At 31.7% G+C, this 15,927-nt stretch overlaps 3 protein-coding genes across 7 annotated transcripts; 2 read left to right on the top strand and 1 right to left on the bottom strand.

The window, feature by feature from the left end:
- The first annotated feature begins 2,314 nt into the window (after positions 1–2,314).
- LOC131630536 (nucleoside hydrolase 3-like) lies at positions 2,315–6,100 on the top strand. 5 transcript variants are annotated; one of them, XR_009292366.1, is made up of 4 exons: positions 2,315–3,204; positions 3,856–4,444; positions 4,664–4,780; positions 5,162–6,100. XR_009292366.1 is itself a non-coding variant. In XM_058901317.1 (4 exons), exons 1-3 carry the CDS (start codon positions 3,066–3,068, stop codon positions 4,386–4,388), a joined length of 432 nt encoding a protein of 143 aa, XP_058757300.1. In that variant the 5' UTR covers positions 2,315–3,065; the 3' UTR covers positions 4,389–4,780; positions 5,162–6,100. The 5 variants fall into 5 exon arrangements, 1 of the variants encoding a protein (XP_058757300.1); XR_009292365.1 differs by having other exon boundaries at positions 3,856–4,574; XR_009292364.1 differs by having other exon boundaries at positions 3,856–4,780; positions 5,162–5,337; positions 5,482–6,100.
- Positions 6,101–11,685: 5,585 nt separating this feature from the next.
- Positions 11,686–12,420, bottom strand: LOC131630523 (uncharacterized). Its single transcript, XM_058901300.1, has one exon. It carries the CDS (start codon positions 12,418–12,420, stop codon positions 11,686–11,688), a length of 735 nt encoding a protein of 244 aa, XP_058757283.1.
- Positions 12,421–15,088: 2,668 nt separating this feature from the next.
- On the top strand, positions 15,089–15,927 carry LOC131630535 (ethylene-responsive transcription factor ERF023-like). Its single transcript, XM_058901316.1, has one exon. The coding sequence runs from the start codon at positions 15,264–15,266 to the stop codon at positions 15,801–15,803; it is 540 nt and encodes a 179-aa protein (XP_058757299.1). The 5' UTR covers positions 15,089–15,263; the 3' UTR covers positions 15,804–15,927.

Raw genomic sequence — 15,927 nt, 5'->3', positions numbered from 1 at the left:
AAATCTTTTTTTAGAAATTCCAACCAATTAAATTTGTACACGCATGATACATCGATTGATAAGTCCAATAACACAGAGCCATTAAAAAAAGCAAATAATTATTTAAGTATGGGTCTTATGAAAAATGTATATCCTTTATGTCTAGTTTATAAGGTCTCTTATACTATTAGTCTTTTATAACTATTTTATTTGTCATTATCATACATGTTTTTTTTCAAATTGGAGCCGGTAAATAAAAATCAAACTTATTTCTTTTGACTGAGACCGATCATTTATGGCTCTTTAACTGCTTAAATGTTTTGTATGTGTGTATAAAGAACATTGATAAAAAAATGAGTTGTATTCAACATGGGTCGGCTTGTTGAATCTAGTCTATTATAAATGTCACAACATGGTCCCTCCCCATTAGTGAATTAAGTTGGGGCGGATTATGTATGACCGATTTGAATTTGGTCTGAATTGTCGGAATGTACATAGTCCTCTTTAAACATAAGAGCTATAAGGATGAGATGTTTTCAGCGAGAGATTGGAGTGTATACGTCTTCTCAAATATGAAACATTTAATAGTGAAATGTTTTGAATGAGACTAATTAACGTTAATGCTTTCTCAATTTTATATACAAAATTGAAAGTTTTAATGTTTGGTATGAATTGTCGAAAATGTTACTGGTTAAAATTTTTAATGTTAATGCATTCTCAAATTTATATACAAAATTGAAATCTTTATGAAACTAGTAAATACTAAGTGTGTGTGATATCATCAAAACACTCTAAGTAACTAAAATTTCAATTTGCATTCATGATTGTGCTATAGTTTTTTTATTTATGTCGAGTGCAATATGTTTAAGTAAAAATGTTGAAGTTTATCTATTTTTTAAAGGAAAAAAATGACAAATATAGCTTCAAGTTAAAATTTAAAGCACGTTAGTAGATGTCATTAATTTCAACATTTTCACGTGTATTGTCCAAAATTGCCAACCTTTGGCTTGATCTTTTTAATTTTTTCCCTCTGAATCGGGTTTGTTTGTCTAAATATGTTACCCATCCGAAGGTAGAGGAAAATAAAGTAATTACAGAATTGGGATAGTTTGAACTTGGATTATTATAGTGAAACTTAAGGTTGTTATTGAAAATATTAAACTAAATTGAATTAAACTATGATAAATATTTTTTTTAAATTGATCTGAAATGTATTAATTTATTCAGAAGTGAATCGAATTATAATTATTGATTTAGTATATTGTTTTGAAATTTTAAACTGTACCGAACGGTTAGAAGTTAATTTTTCTCACACTACTAGAAATACTCAATTTACCTGCGGAATTTCCTGCAGAAAATATTCCGCAGGTATTCCTGCGGATTTTCCTGGGATTTTATTAAATAAAATAATTTTTCCTGCGGATAGAGAATTGGCAGAAAATTCCGCAGCAATACCTGCGGATTTTGCTGCGGAAAATATATTTCAAACAATATAACCAACTAAAATATAAAATCCGCAGGTAATTTCGCAGGAAAGTTTCCTGCGGATTTTGCTGCGAGTATTTATTTAGTAAAACCAATCTATAATACAAAACCCGCAGGTAATTCCGCAGGAAAGTTTCCTGCGGATTTTGCTGCAAATATAATATATTTAAATGTTTTCTTATAGTAATAGTATTTTTGTTAAAATTTATAAAAGAAATTAATCATTATTTTTTCTATTTTATTAATTAGTTGAGTTTAATAGATATTATATATTTTTCATTATATTTTTTAAATATAATAAACGACACTATTTCTTTTGTAGTTTGTAGAGAAAAGAAAAGGGTGTATATCCATTATTGACTGAATTCTATTTTTGGAGTTTATGACGAACCTTCATATTTCGGACTATTTTAACCCAACAATTTAATTTTTGTATTTAATTCACTTTAGTATTATTATTAGCATAAATAGGTATATAGAATATTGTTCATTATTAATTAATTGATTTTATAAATAATAGTATAATTCATAAATAATAATATTATTATAAACAAGTAAACTATATAATAGATATTTTTTTTTAAGAGACTATACAATAGATGTTATAAATATAATACTTTATGTAATTTGTAGTATAGTGATTTACTATAAGAATTGTTAATTCATTGACATATAATAAAATTTTATAATTTATTAAAAAAAATGCACTTGATTATTTCTATAATTAGAACATGACAAAAAAAAGATTCACTTGATTATTTCTATAATTAGAACATAACTAAAAAAAAAAAATACACTTGATTATTTCTATTTAGAACATAACCAAAAAACAATGACGTTGCAGTCTTCGTTTACATTAAAACAAAATAATCAACAAAGAAAAAGGAAAGAAGAAAACTACCGAGAGTATCGTAGCTTTCATGTAACGTGAAAATGCCTTCTTCCCATAAGCACTTATGAGAAGTGCTTTTTCATTCTAAAAAAACACTTATTTTCAAAATCCATTCTCTCTACTCTCCTTCATCATGAAACAATGCTAACAAATAATCAACCAATTGATTCACTCTTAAAGAAGGAGAAGGAATTACCGGCGAAAAATATAATGACGAGGTGACGGGATTCCGGCAACACATTTGGTTTGTGGATGCGGGGAAATCGAGATTGAGAGGTGCAGCGGAGCTTTGAGGTAACTGTGGAGGTGCGCGGTGGAGTTCCAAGGTTGTTCTCGCGTTTCCGTCAACAAATCCAGTGAGGCAAGTATTCACGCGTTTTTGAATTCCTTTCTTCTCTCCTGTTCAATTCTTGGTTGCTTAATCGTAGTTGTGTTATCATTGATGATTGTTGCTCAGTTCTTGCTATCGAAAGCTTTCAAAGTGAAGAGTTTTTCATCTTACACACAAGGTGTTTGATGAAAAGTCTCACCCAAGCTCTTAGTCTTAGCATGTATTAGTATAAAATAAATTGCTTGGTTTACTTAATGTTCACGGTGATCTAGAATTGACTCAAGGACTCTACTACTAATAATCATCTCTAATTAATCGCTTATTGCATAATCGATTTGTTATATAGTGTTTGGGGTGTTTTAAGTGTAACTGTTGTTGATGTGTGTTTATAGGACAGAAGATCAAACTCAGGATTCTGGTGCTATATTGAAAAAGACTTTTGTGTCCCCAACAAGACGAGTGTTAATGGCGAGTTTGTCTTTGTATTCTTGTTTATGTTCTTCAAGGTACATGTCAGGTCCGCACGGTTCTGTTTTCATGTTTCATTTCTTCTGATTGTTTGTGTATAAACAACTTTTAATAGAACTTATTCATAGCTTACCGGAACTTATGACACAAGCACTTTTGTAATTGTTTCGAATAGTTAAAGGGAAAATATGAAGATACTACTATGAAACTTTTAAATTAAGTTAAGAAACTTCTAGAGTAATTTTTCCTTACTTTGGCAACTGTGCAAGGGTAAAAGATGTGTATGCATACAGTGTAAAAGCAATTGGTGTAGAAAAAAAATGTATATATAGCATACCTCTTTAAAAAAATATTACATAAATATAACTAATATAGACTTGTTAAGTAATATAAAAATACACGTTAATTCATTTACCTAATTCTCTTAAAATATAAGCTGTAACGTTCTTTGGCTGCAGTCACAACAATATCTCCGCTAGGTTCGTGCTAGCCACTGTTAACTGATTTTTTTGATTTTTTTTCGCAGCTTCATTGTTTTATGAATTTATGGTATAGAAACTATAGTTTGTTTTTTCATATCATTGCATTGAATTGCATGTTAAAGACATTGATTTTGTAGTATTTGGGTTTGTGTTTTGAACGTGTGAAACTAGTACACTATAATTTTTGTGATGATGATTATTTTTATGGATGAATGCAGAGATGGAGAGCTTGAGAACACCTTTCAAGGGTATTGTAGACGATATCAAAGTCGGTATCGATGAATTTTTCGCAACGAACCAATCAAACCCAGAATTTCCAATCGTTGGAGGTTGCAAGTATGTTAAAGCTATACCTCATGGAAATGGTGGGCTTCTTGATTCTGACACTCTATTTGGACTAGCTCGTGATTTACCTCGTAGCCCTAGAAGGTTGGTGCTTTCTAGTACAGAAGTTACTTTAGTTTCTTGCCTTAAAAGTCTGATCAACATTAGGACATTATTGATACCATTATACTTTTGTGGGGAATGAAACCTAACATTACTATCAAATAAATAATGGTACTATATGTTATCCATAAACTGTGACAAGATGAATTATATAGTATCACCATGTGAACAATATGGGAAATTATTGTAACTCGCGCAATATAATTTGAACATGTGAGTCAGGTACACGGCAGCAAACTTCATGAAGTTTGGAGCTCCTAGAGATACCAAACATCCTGAACGCAGACAACCACTAGCTACGTAAATCTGGGAGTCGATATTGCTTACATTAGAACCAGGGTCTAAGATTACAGTATTCAGGTAAATTATTGAATAGAAATTTTATGTCATTTGATGTACGAATTTGACAATCATGGTGTTTCACTGTGATTTTGATAAAAAGTTACACTTGAGAGTTACAACAAAGAGTCTATCTGTTCTCAAGAAACAGGTGAGTAAATGAGTATTGGAATTTGTAGAGTAAGTATCAAGATTGAATTTTATGCTAATTATGTTGATTTGTTGATATTTGAATGGTAGATGATCCGAAGAAAGATGGTTAAAAGTGCAAAGGAAAGCATAAGGCAGGAAGCTAGCAACTCTGAAATATATGGGAAAATGCAAGCAGTGTTTATAGAAATGGATAATAATCCTAATGTAAGCTTAAGCCTTTTATCATCTTACCTTTGGCAATAAAACTAGTTGATTGTTGTATATCTTTGTTATTATGAGTAGATGGTACAAGTAAGTGAAGCTACTTCGATTTCACCATTTTAACATAATCATGAAATTTCTATACTTCATGTTTAATGAATTACCGATACATACACGACATTGACACATTGACAATGACAATATCGGACACAGACACATCTTCAATTTGAAGTGTTCGTTATCATTGAATTATGTTTCTAAAGCCTACCTATCCTTGCAGGTTATTGGAAGGTGATCATGCTTCCTTTGTTGAGTCGGTTCCTTTCAAAAATATAGTCTTGTTTACACTCATCCAATGTCTGTATTTCTTGATTTGTTTTGTAGTGACATGGATTCCAATTGCTGGAATGTTGTTCCCTCTGCCATTTTTTTTGTTGATTATATTGAGACAACACATACTCCCCAAGTTCTTCAGTCCAAACCATCTTATGGAACTAGATGCAGCTGAATATGAAGAAATATCTGGTGCTCCAAAACTAAGTCTCAGTTTATCCTTAAAGGTATACTAAGCTTTATGATGTTTGTTTTGGATTTAAATTCTGTCGTCGCAATTCCATGCATTCACGCAACGATCACATCGGTGGCCATTGAATCAATATTCGGCAGTGTAAATTTTAAAATCCATTTGCTTTCTACTCTGTCAGATCTCAATTTAACGGATACCAGTACGATGACTACACGAATGCGTTCCACACAGTCAACTACTATTATGTACCCGAGTATTATTTTTACACTGAATCTGTCCACAAGGCTGTTAAATGACAACTGCCACTGTGTCATATGATCTCTTTTGATTTTTCCACCTTGAACTTCTGCAAGCTGAAGCAGTGAGAAACTTTTTATACTCTCTCAACAATGGACTGCAACTGCATCATATGATCTCTTTTGATTTCTCCACCTTGACTTCTACAAGTTGCAGCAAGTGAGGTTGCAAGGGAACTGAGGTCGTAGCACTGGCGTAGGTACTTAAACTACCTTGCCAATCTAAGGCCCATCTGTTTTTCCATTTATCACAACTGAAATGTGCCATTGGAGAACTCCCCCTAGAGCTACAATATATTTTTGGTAAATTTGTATTTTTTTCATTTAAAAAGTTGGATAACTTTACTCTAGTGAGTTGTTTTAAGCATAATTATATAAGTGAAATTTATTTCCCATTTCACTTAAATTGATTAATTTAATTTATTTCCCAAAGAGAAGATAAACTCTTATGATGAAGCTAGTGGCAGACTTTGTTTCACATTAAATTATTGCATAGGAAAATTTCAGTGTCAATTTATCAAAAAAATTATTTTTATTTTTTTAAAATTTTGAAAACAGTTAGCTGCGGATTTACCTGCGGAATTTACTTCCTGCGGATTTACCTGTGGAATTAGCTGCGGATTTACCTGCGGATTTTTCTGCGAACTGTTTCCTGCGGATTTAGCTGCGGAATTACCTACGGAATTACCTGCGAAAAATATTACCCACGAAGGTTTTAGCTGGGGACATAAAACCGCAGGAAAATCCGCAGGAAATACGTTTCCTGCGGAAATTTGGCAAAAATCCGCAGGTAATTCCGCAGGAAATACGTGTATTTCTAGTAGTGTCAAACCAAACAATTTATTAAAGAACTGAACCATTAAACTATTTTTAATTTTTTTTTAAAATTAAAACTAATTTTTTTGTATTTTTCATTTTTAATTTCGGTTCGCTTATAATTTTGATTCAGTTCGGTTACAGTTTCGATTCGGTTTTAAAATTATTTGTACAATATAATTTGCTTCACTAACCAAATATAATAATTCGATTATTTTTTATATCTAGTACAGTTTTGGTTTGACGATACGATTCAGTTCATAATTTTTTTAACAACACTTGTTAGAATAATTGAGTTTTTTTTAGAAAAAAAAAAGGTTAATTAGCTGTTCAACTAAACAACGAGAATTGGACTGTTATAAAAGTCTTTAAAAAATTGTTTCTTAATATAGGATTTCTTTAATAAGTTTTTAGATATATTAATTACTCTTTTTACAAGTGTATTTTTTATTAATATTACTGATTTATTTTAAAAAATAATTAGTTAAATTAAATTATTTATGAAATAAAAAATAATTCTCTTGTGTGTTATATAGTCATATTACTTTATGAAAATTCCCCTTGTGTTTTTACAAAACACTGATCACTCAGGCATGACTAGGTGAGCATTCACAATTCATCTCTTTCACACTTTGAAGCTTCGAGACTTTTCCGAATACATCGATCATATAAGCACTTTTCTTGAGTATTATTGGAAATTAGTATTGAGATATATTAAAGTTGGATTCCTTCATCGGTAGTCACTAAACCTTAATTCATCAGCATGATTCAGAGGAAAAGCTTTGAACAAATTGTCATGTGCATCTTTGACTGCTTGACATAAAAGGTTGCATCTTCATAAGTTGTCACTACTGAAACTAAGTTGTCAACATCAAAACCAAACCATGATATGTATGAATTATGTAGCTCTGATCACTTATTGATTGAACCTACAAACACTTAGTTCCACACTGTGAGGTGAAGTTTTCATTTGATGTGATGATCAAATTGTTACACTTGGAGATCAAAATGTCAAAGTCTATCTATAAGAGGAAAACACCTAATATCAGTGGCATTCAGTGAAGTCCCTGATAATCTCAGTCAAGAAATCTCTCTGATGATGGTACCTATTAATAAGAGTTATCAAACCTCATTAGATAGAAGAATTCAAGTCCCATATGAAGTGTTGAATTAAGAAAGGGATATTGAATCTTTAGAGTTGTAGAGGATATAAAGTGTGAAATCTCGTTGTGTTTCTGTCAAGAGATATATGTTTGTAAAGGTATAAGATTAGCTTTGAGTTACTAAGGCAAAATATACACACAATTAAATGATTAGAAAGCCTCTATCATTTTATAAAAACTTCCCGAAAAATCTCTTTTTGCCTAGATAATAGATTAAAGACTAATTTTAATCAATTAAGAGGGTTTTAGTATGGCACAAACAATTAGCCTAATAAGGTCAATTATCACTTTTGTAACCCTAATAATCAATTATTAGATCTCCTAATCGATTAGTGGCAATGCTATTTAAAAAACTTCCATATTTGAACTACATAATCGATAACGTGATATGAATTACAGATTACGAGCATTTAGGGATGGCAAGTAGACCCAAACTCACGGGGCCCACCCGCACCCGAAACCCGAAATCACATCCGCTTATATATATATATATATATATATATATATATATATATATATATATATATATATATATATATATATATATATATATATATATATATATATATATATATATATATATAAGTATATATTATAATATATATATTGTGGAAATTTGTAGAAAAATGGTAGGAAAAATGTATTTTGTTGCGGGTTTGGGTGAAAAAACCCGAACCCAACGGGTGTGGGCGTGGGTGTTATTTTGCCACCCGAACATCCTTTGGGTTTGGGTTCGGGTGCCAATTTCGGGTGCGGGTTTGGGTAGTGTGAAACCCGCACCCGACCCGTTGTCATCCCTACGAGCATTACCCGTGGATTCTTTCCATTTTGAGCCACGCTTTGTCCTATAAATAAAGGACTCATTTTATTCAAACCAAAAAACATATTTTGAATACTACTTATCACTCTTTTACCTCTTTTTCTCAAGTTATATATCTATCTATTTATTGACTTATCTATCTATTTATTTATCTATCCATCTATCTATCTATCTATCTATTTATCCATCTATTTTTCTCCATCCCTCTCTATATCTATCTATCTATCTATCTGTCTATCTATCTATATATTTGTCTATTTATACATATATATATATATATATATATATATATATATATATATATTTACATATCTGTATGTGTGTGTGTGTGTGGTAGTTTGGTTCTAGTGTGGTGCATTAATGTAATATTTCTCTTGTAAGAAGGTTGTTTTGGTTCTGAGCTAAACCAATTAAAAATCTCTTGTTTGTTTTTTGAGGTGAACTTGGTAAAACCTCTATTTGGTTTTGAGATCAGTCTATTAAAATCTCACGTTTTGATCATGAGCTTAGCCCTCTCATTTGGTTCGAGATTGTCCTGGTGTTAAAGTATCATGTTTGGTTGGGAGTTTACATGGTTAACACTCTAGTTTCATTTGGAGGATAGCCAATATAAAACTCCAATTTATTTGTAAGGAGGTTTGTGGACAAAACCTGTAAAAAGATCACATCATATTCGAAATTCTCAAGAAGAAATTGTTGAGGAGAGGAGTAGGCTAAGTATTTAGGCTGAACCTATATAATTATTCGGTGTATCTTTCTCATCCATTATATCTTTATATTTTAGTAATTTATTTACTTCCGATGTATTTCTTTCTTTCTAATATGATTTTCTTTATTTCGCTGCTTATCTCTTGTTTGTTTTACAAACTTGTTTTAAACTATAAATTTATCAAAGTTTTTTATTTGAATACAGTTTTTCAAATCCACACAATTAAACCCCCTTTTATCTCTTGTGTTTGGCGTCATTTGTCTAATACACCCCACATCCAAAAAACAAAAGACCCCTTTAGAATTATTTATGGGTCATATGTGATCCTCTCAGTTGAAATCAACATAACTACATTGTGACAATAGCACTTTGATAATGAAGGCAATAAGGTGAGGCTGGAAAGTTCGGTCAACTTGATAGAGGAAGTCATAGAGATGGCCTAAATTAATAAGTTTGTAACAAAGCAGGGAGTGGCAAAGAGATATAATACCAGGATAAAGCCCAAAATAATGAGGGGAGGCAACTTGGTATTAAAACAGGTAATCGCCCCAGCCATGATGGGCAAACTATTCCCCAAATGGGAAAGGCTCTATTGAGTGTGATAGAAGTTGGTCATGAAGCTTACAAATTAGAAAGCCTATAAGGAGAGAAGGTCCCCAAAATGTGAAACACTAAAATTAAGACATTATTATAGTTAAATAAAGACTTTGAGAAGATATAATATGTATATTTTGAATTATGATTAATAAATCAACAACATATTATGGTGCACTCTTTTCCCTTGCAAGGACATGGATTTTAAATGAGGTGCTCTAAATGTTTCAATAAACTATGTGTTGAAAACTATGTAAAAAGCTCAGAGAAAGCTTCATACACTCCTCAGAAGAATATGTTGGAACTCTCTATGAAACATTACGCCTACAGGTGACTCCCTACGAGGTATATGGTGAAACCTTTTGAGAAACCTTGTGCCTATAGACAACTCTCTATGGGGTATATAATGGAACCCTCTGGGAACCTTGTGCCTATGAGCGACTCCCTATGAGATATATTTTACGTGGACAAAACTCCTACAAGTGTTTAATTCATGCATGGAGATATCTATACTTGACATAGACAAAACACAGACACCAAGTATGGAAACAAATAACAAATTCCTTAACTAAAGAAAGGTAAAAATTACAATAAAAAAGGCCCAAAAAAGAAGGCGATATTATCTGAACGAGTTAAGCAAATAAAAATCAATAAAAATGACATCTTATGTGTTGGGGAGTCTTTAGAAAAAATCTTTGTTAGGGTGTTCCCATCCTCCATAGTGACGTCTTCAATGGGTGCCACTTCCTTTAGAGGAAGCATTGTCTCAAGCTCATCTTCCAAATTTTGGTCCACCTTGGGATCCACATCCTCCACCAGGCAACCATCCACCACCACCACCTTGAAGTAGTTCACTTTTGAGTAGTCTTAGTACCATATTTGAATGGTCTTAGTACCACTTTTGAGAGTGTAATTTTTAGAAAAAAGTATACAGTATAATGGAATTTTGCCACAATTTGTAATTAAGTTGATTTATCATTAGAAATGTCGTGGTTGATAGTTTATATACATAGTTTTTGGAATGTATCGTGAAACCTATATATATATATATATATATATATATATATATATATATATATATATATATATATATATAGAGAGAGAGAGAGAGAGAGAGACCTAGTACACTAATCTCTTTGGTGGGTGAACTTGAAATTGTTTGGCATATTCCCGAGTCTCATACCTCGAGAAAGATAAATTCGCTAATAGAACCTATAAAGGTGTATTGAATGTGTATGCAATTAACAATAATGTTGTTTTCTATGAAAATAAATTGATCAATAGACAATGCACCATAAGTGATCAGATTTATGTGATCAAGAGTGGTGGGAACTTTAAATTAGATGAAACAAAACCTTAAAGAGGTAATAAAGAAAAAACCTCTAAATATTATAAACAACATTACATGGTTTATACATTAGAGGATAATCTCACAAACTTCAAAGACACCTTGTCTTCCTTATAAGGAGGTTAGTGGCAAGAAGTCATAAATGATGAGATGAATTCTCTAAATTCTAAGAAGACTTCACATTTAGTAGAACCTAATGGAATTATCGATAAATGCAAGGCTCGCCTTGTATGAAACAATATTTGACATAAATAAAATATATATTTCTTCTACACCTTTTCTCCAGTCACCAAGATAACATCCATTAGGATACTAATATCACTTGTTTCTATTCACAATAGATTTGTACATTAAACGAGTGCCAAAATAATGTATTAAAAGTATAAATTTACGTGAAACAACCTGGAGGCTTTATAATTCATGGGAAAGAACATAAGGTTTGTAATATTGATGGAATGACAAGTTTAACAATTTGATTATATTTAATGGGTTTAAGGTGATGGGAGTGACAAGTGCATTTACTACAAAATTAGAAAATGAGGCTTGCAATATCATATGTTTCTATGTAGATTACTTACTTATATTTGGTTCAAATATTCATGTTATTAATGCACTTTTTTTTTTACAAACAGAAATTCAATTCATATCATTAAGTAAGAGTTGTTCAATACAAAGAGGTATCATATGAAATAAACTACGCCTAGTCCAAGAATCGGTCGCCTTTGCTATAGAGTGAGCAACCGTATTCGCTTGGCGTTTAACAAACTTCACCTCAAAGTTAGGAAAATTAAACAACAAACTATGAATAGAAGAAATTATGCAACTAAACTCTGAGACACCTTGGTGATTGCTATGAATAGTTTGAACCGTTCTTTGGGAATTGCTTTCGAAAATAACATTCTGCATCTGCATATCAATGGCTCTTTGAATAGCTTCATTAAGAGCCAAAGCTTCTGCTTCAAGAATCAGATAATGGCCAAAATCCCAAGCTGCACCTGCAAACATAAAACTCCCCATATGATCTCTCATGCACCAGCCCCGGTTAGTAGTGCCCCGAATATTATTATAACCCGCATCCACATTACATTTGATACTTCCTTCCACCGGCGGCTCCCACCTCAGGTTTATAGACCTATTCTCCACATTAATACCATGTCGTTCCGCCAGAAACCACTCTTGCCAACTACAAAAAGCATTCAAACCAAGTTTAGAGTATTCATCTCTTTCATTGTTCCAAACCATATTGTTCCGATTTCTCCACAAAATATCAATCATAACTGCAACTCTACCCGCAGTCATACTATCCTCCTTACTACAAATATCAAGGATTAAGGATTTTACATCATGGAAATTTTGTAAACGAGGAACCATAATATGGGACAAATGTTGTGAATGCACTTAAATCATTTTTATTTTACAACTTTGATATGAAAGATCTTAGAGAAACAAAATGTAATCCTTGATATTAAAATTTTTAGGTCAGAAAAAAGACTTTATTTTCATTAGTCTCACTGTATTGAATTATTTAAGAAGAAATATGATTACTTTAACGCTAAACATACTTTCACACCATATGATCTAATTGTAAAAATCTTTAAGAACATTGATGAAAATCTAAAACAATCTGAATATGAAAGCATCATTAATTTTGAAGGTGTGTCACCTATTGTACCAGACCGCATATTGTATATGTCATGGGACTATTATGCAAGTTAACAGTAGACCCGATACATATAGAACTGGCATGAAAAACCTTAAAAATGCTATGAATCTTGGATTACGTTATCAAATATTTCCTATTGTCCTTAAAAGATACAATGAAGTATATAAGAACACCTTATCAAAAGTTTCCAAGCAACCCTACATATTTAGAATTGGAGTATGAGTCAGCTCTTGGATATATAAGAAATGGACAATACTGAATCAATTTATTATGGAGTTTGTGATTATATCACCAGTAATAACTATTAAATAGGAAAATTGGTTGAGATGTTTGCTAGCCAAGATTCTTTTACGACAAATATCGATATCAATTATGTTGATCCATTGTGATAGTACCATGACTATTACAAAAGTTAAGAATCAGTATTGCAATAATATGCAACATGTATGTTCTAAGCACAACATTGTTAGAGAGTTATTCTCCAAAAAAGTTGTTATAGTATATCATGTATATACTAATGAAAATTTAATCAATCCTTCGACAAAATAATTAGCTAGAGAGGAAAACAAAAAAAAAAAATCATACAGAATGAGACTATTTTCTTAAAAAATGTGAATCACACTCATGATTGTTGGTAACTCAGTCTTAGCAAATGGAGACCTAGAGAATTAGGTTTAAGGAGTAATAACAAGTTATGAAGAAATATGAGATGAACATATTATCAAAGAAGCGAGATTCTTGAAGCGGTGTGAGAATAAGATGATATGAACTCTTAATAGGTATATACTTTATGAGAAGTGGAATACTTAGTTATAATAGTAGTCTTGCTTGACTCACCTACATGAATGTGAAAAGTCCGGGACATTTTCTAGGGAATTTCATACAAAATTTTTAGAGCGTCCATTACATCATGCCTTTAATGAACATGTTATTTTTCACTTAAAATTGAGATAAAAACTATTTAAAACTTTTGAAATATCATCAAAATTTACAACAATTTAATGTCAAAGATAGATTTCATGACTATGAGTCACTCTAACAAAATCTAAATCATATTCACTATGAAAAGGTTCAAGTCGAAAGACATGTATAATTAAGCACAATCTCCATTTGAAAATGCTAGAATGCGAATTAAAATTAGCTTATACACAATGGATATTTTTCAACACTATATAAAAAATTAAGCTTATTGGAAAGTACACCATAAAGCTTGACGCATTTCCAAGCTTTATGTTTTGCTTCTTCTTTTTGATGCACCTTCAAACCATTTTTCTCCTTTCTTTTCCATCAATTTAAAAAATCATCTCTTCAGCATATTTTGTATTTTCTTCTCTCCTCTCCTTTCCTTTATGTCCTTTAAAAAACTTGTCTTTTTATAAATTTTGTCCATTCAAAATTTAGTCACATTTAATGGTGTATTTTTAGAACGGATCATCCACTCCAATAGGGCTCAAATCTAGTCTAGGGCTCAAATCTAGTCTATAACTAGATGGTTTATCTTGGAAACTTAGATACAATTTGAGACATTGTTGCTATAGTACTTCTTAAGAAGAGTGGCGCGCGAATCATCCAAATAATCTCTTTGGTCACTAAAACAATTTAACACCATTCCAAAAAATATTTAAATGAACACAACCATATAACAATTAGATTTACATACAATCAATCATAATTGTTTTATTAATTAAATAATAAAAGTAAAAATGTCTCTCTCCTCCATTATCACAACCATCCATATTTTACTAATTAAAAACAAAATTAAATTTTAAATAAATTTAAATTTTCTCTCTTCTTATTGGTTGTTCATAAATATATAGATTTAGATTCGTTTTAAACTTCACTTAAAATCTTATATGCTTTATAATTTAACTAATAATATATAAATAACTAGTGCATGCCGACGAATTTACACACAATCATCTCAAATTTTAGACATCTTGTACATATTAACAGGGTTTAACCATAATAAATAAATAAAAATCTTATTCAATTATAATTTAACTAATCTAATATTTTATAAAATATGTAATGTGGCCTCATCTTGCACGACTAAAAGACTATTGTCATTCTAATAGCATATCACAATATTTTAACATATATGACATCACTCATTTTTACACAAAAATTAGCAGAAATAAAACACAATTAGATAGTTTCAAATAAGGTGACCGAGAGGTTAAAATTACAATCAAATATATTTAATGTTTTATTCTGTTTAAGTTATAATTAACTTAATTAATATATGAAGAGAGATTAATATTACAAGTGGACCAAACTATAGTCAAACGATGATGAATTAAAACCCAAATATAGCATCATTTGTACTGTTGCAGCTCCTTATAATTATAAAAGCACTGAAACACGCCATTGCCATCTTTAATTTCATGCTGGTCCTTTCTTACGTATCAAAATAGATTTCACTAACTTTTCTTCTCTTTTTCTTACTCTTTTAATCAAGGACATTTCAGTAATTCCACACCATTCGCAATTGTGAACTTCGTTATTATAACTAGCATCGAAGTTAAAACTCAAACACACACAAAAAATCTGAATGGAGGAGAAGCACCATTTGAACTTCACACAAAAAGCTGACGTGGCAGTAAAAACCGTTACAGATAAAACCGTTACACCCGAAAATTCAGCCGTGAATTCCGGAAACGTCCGTGGAGGAACGCGGCATCCGGTTTACCATGGTGTCCGGAAACGGCGGTGGGGGAAATGGGTGTCGGAAATTCGAGAGCCACGGAAGAAGTCGCGGATATGGCTAGGGTCTTTTCCGGCGCCGGAGATGGCGGCAAAGGCTTACGACGTTGCTGCGTACTGTTTGAAAGGTCGGAAGGCGCAGCTTAATTTTCCAGATGACGTGCACCGTCTTCCGTTGCTTCCTCCGCCGGATTTGTGTACGGCTAGAGATATTCAAGCAGCGGCAGCTAAAGCAGCTCGAATGATGGTTACGACGCCGGAGGATAGTAGCATTGATTCCGGTGGTGGTGGTGGTGATGATTTTTGGGGTGAGATTGAGTTGCCGGAGCTTGTGAAGGGAACGTGGTGGACTTACTCTGTTAACGTTGCAGCGGTGCCGGAGATTTAACTTCCATAACAGCAATTCTTCAAGGCATGCCTCTAGTGTGTATTAATTATATAATGATTAATGATTAACTAAGCTATTTTTTTGTTTTATAATATTATATAACAATTATAACTATTTGTATTTT

Source organism: Vicia villosa, unplaced genomic scaffold (genome assembly GCF_029867415.1).
Source record: "Vicia villosa cultivar HV-30 ecotype Madison, WI unplaced genomic scaffold, Vvil1.0 ctg.000691F_1_1, whole genome shotgun sequence".
Taxonomy (NCBI): Eukaryota; Viridiplantae; Streptophyta; class Magnoliopsida; order Fabales; family Fabaceae; genus Vicia; species Vicia villosa.
Note: the sequence above shows the minus strand (reverse complement) of the source record. Positions and strands in the feature narration are given on the sequence as shown.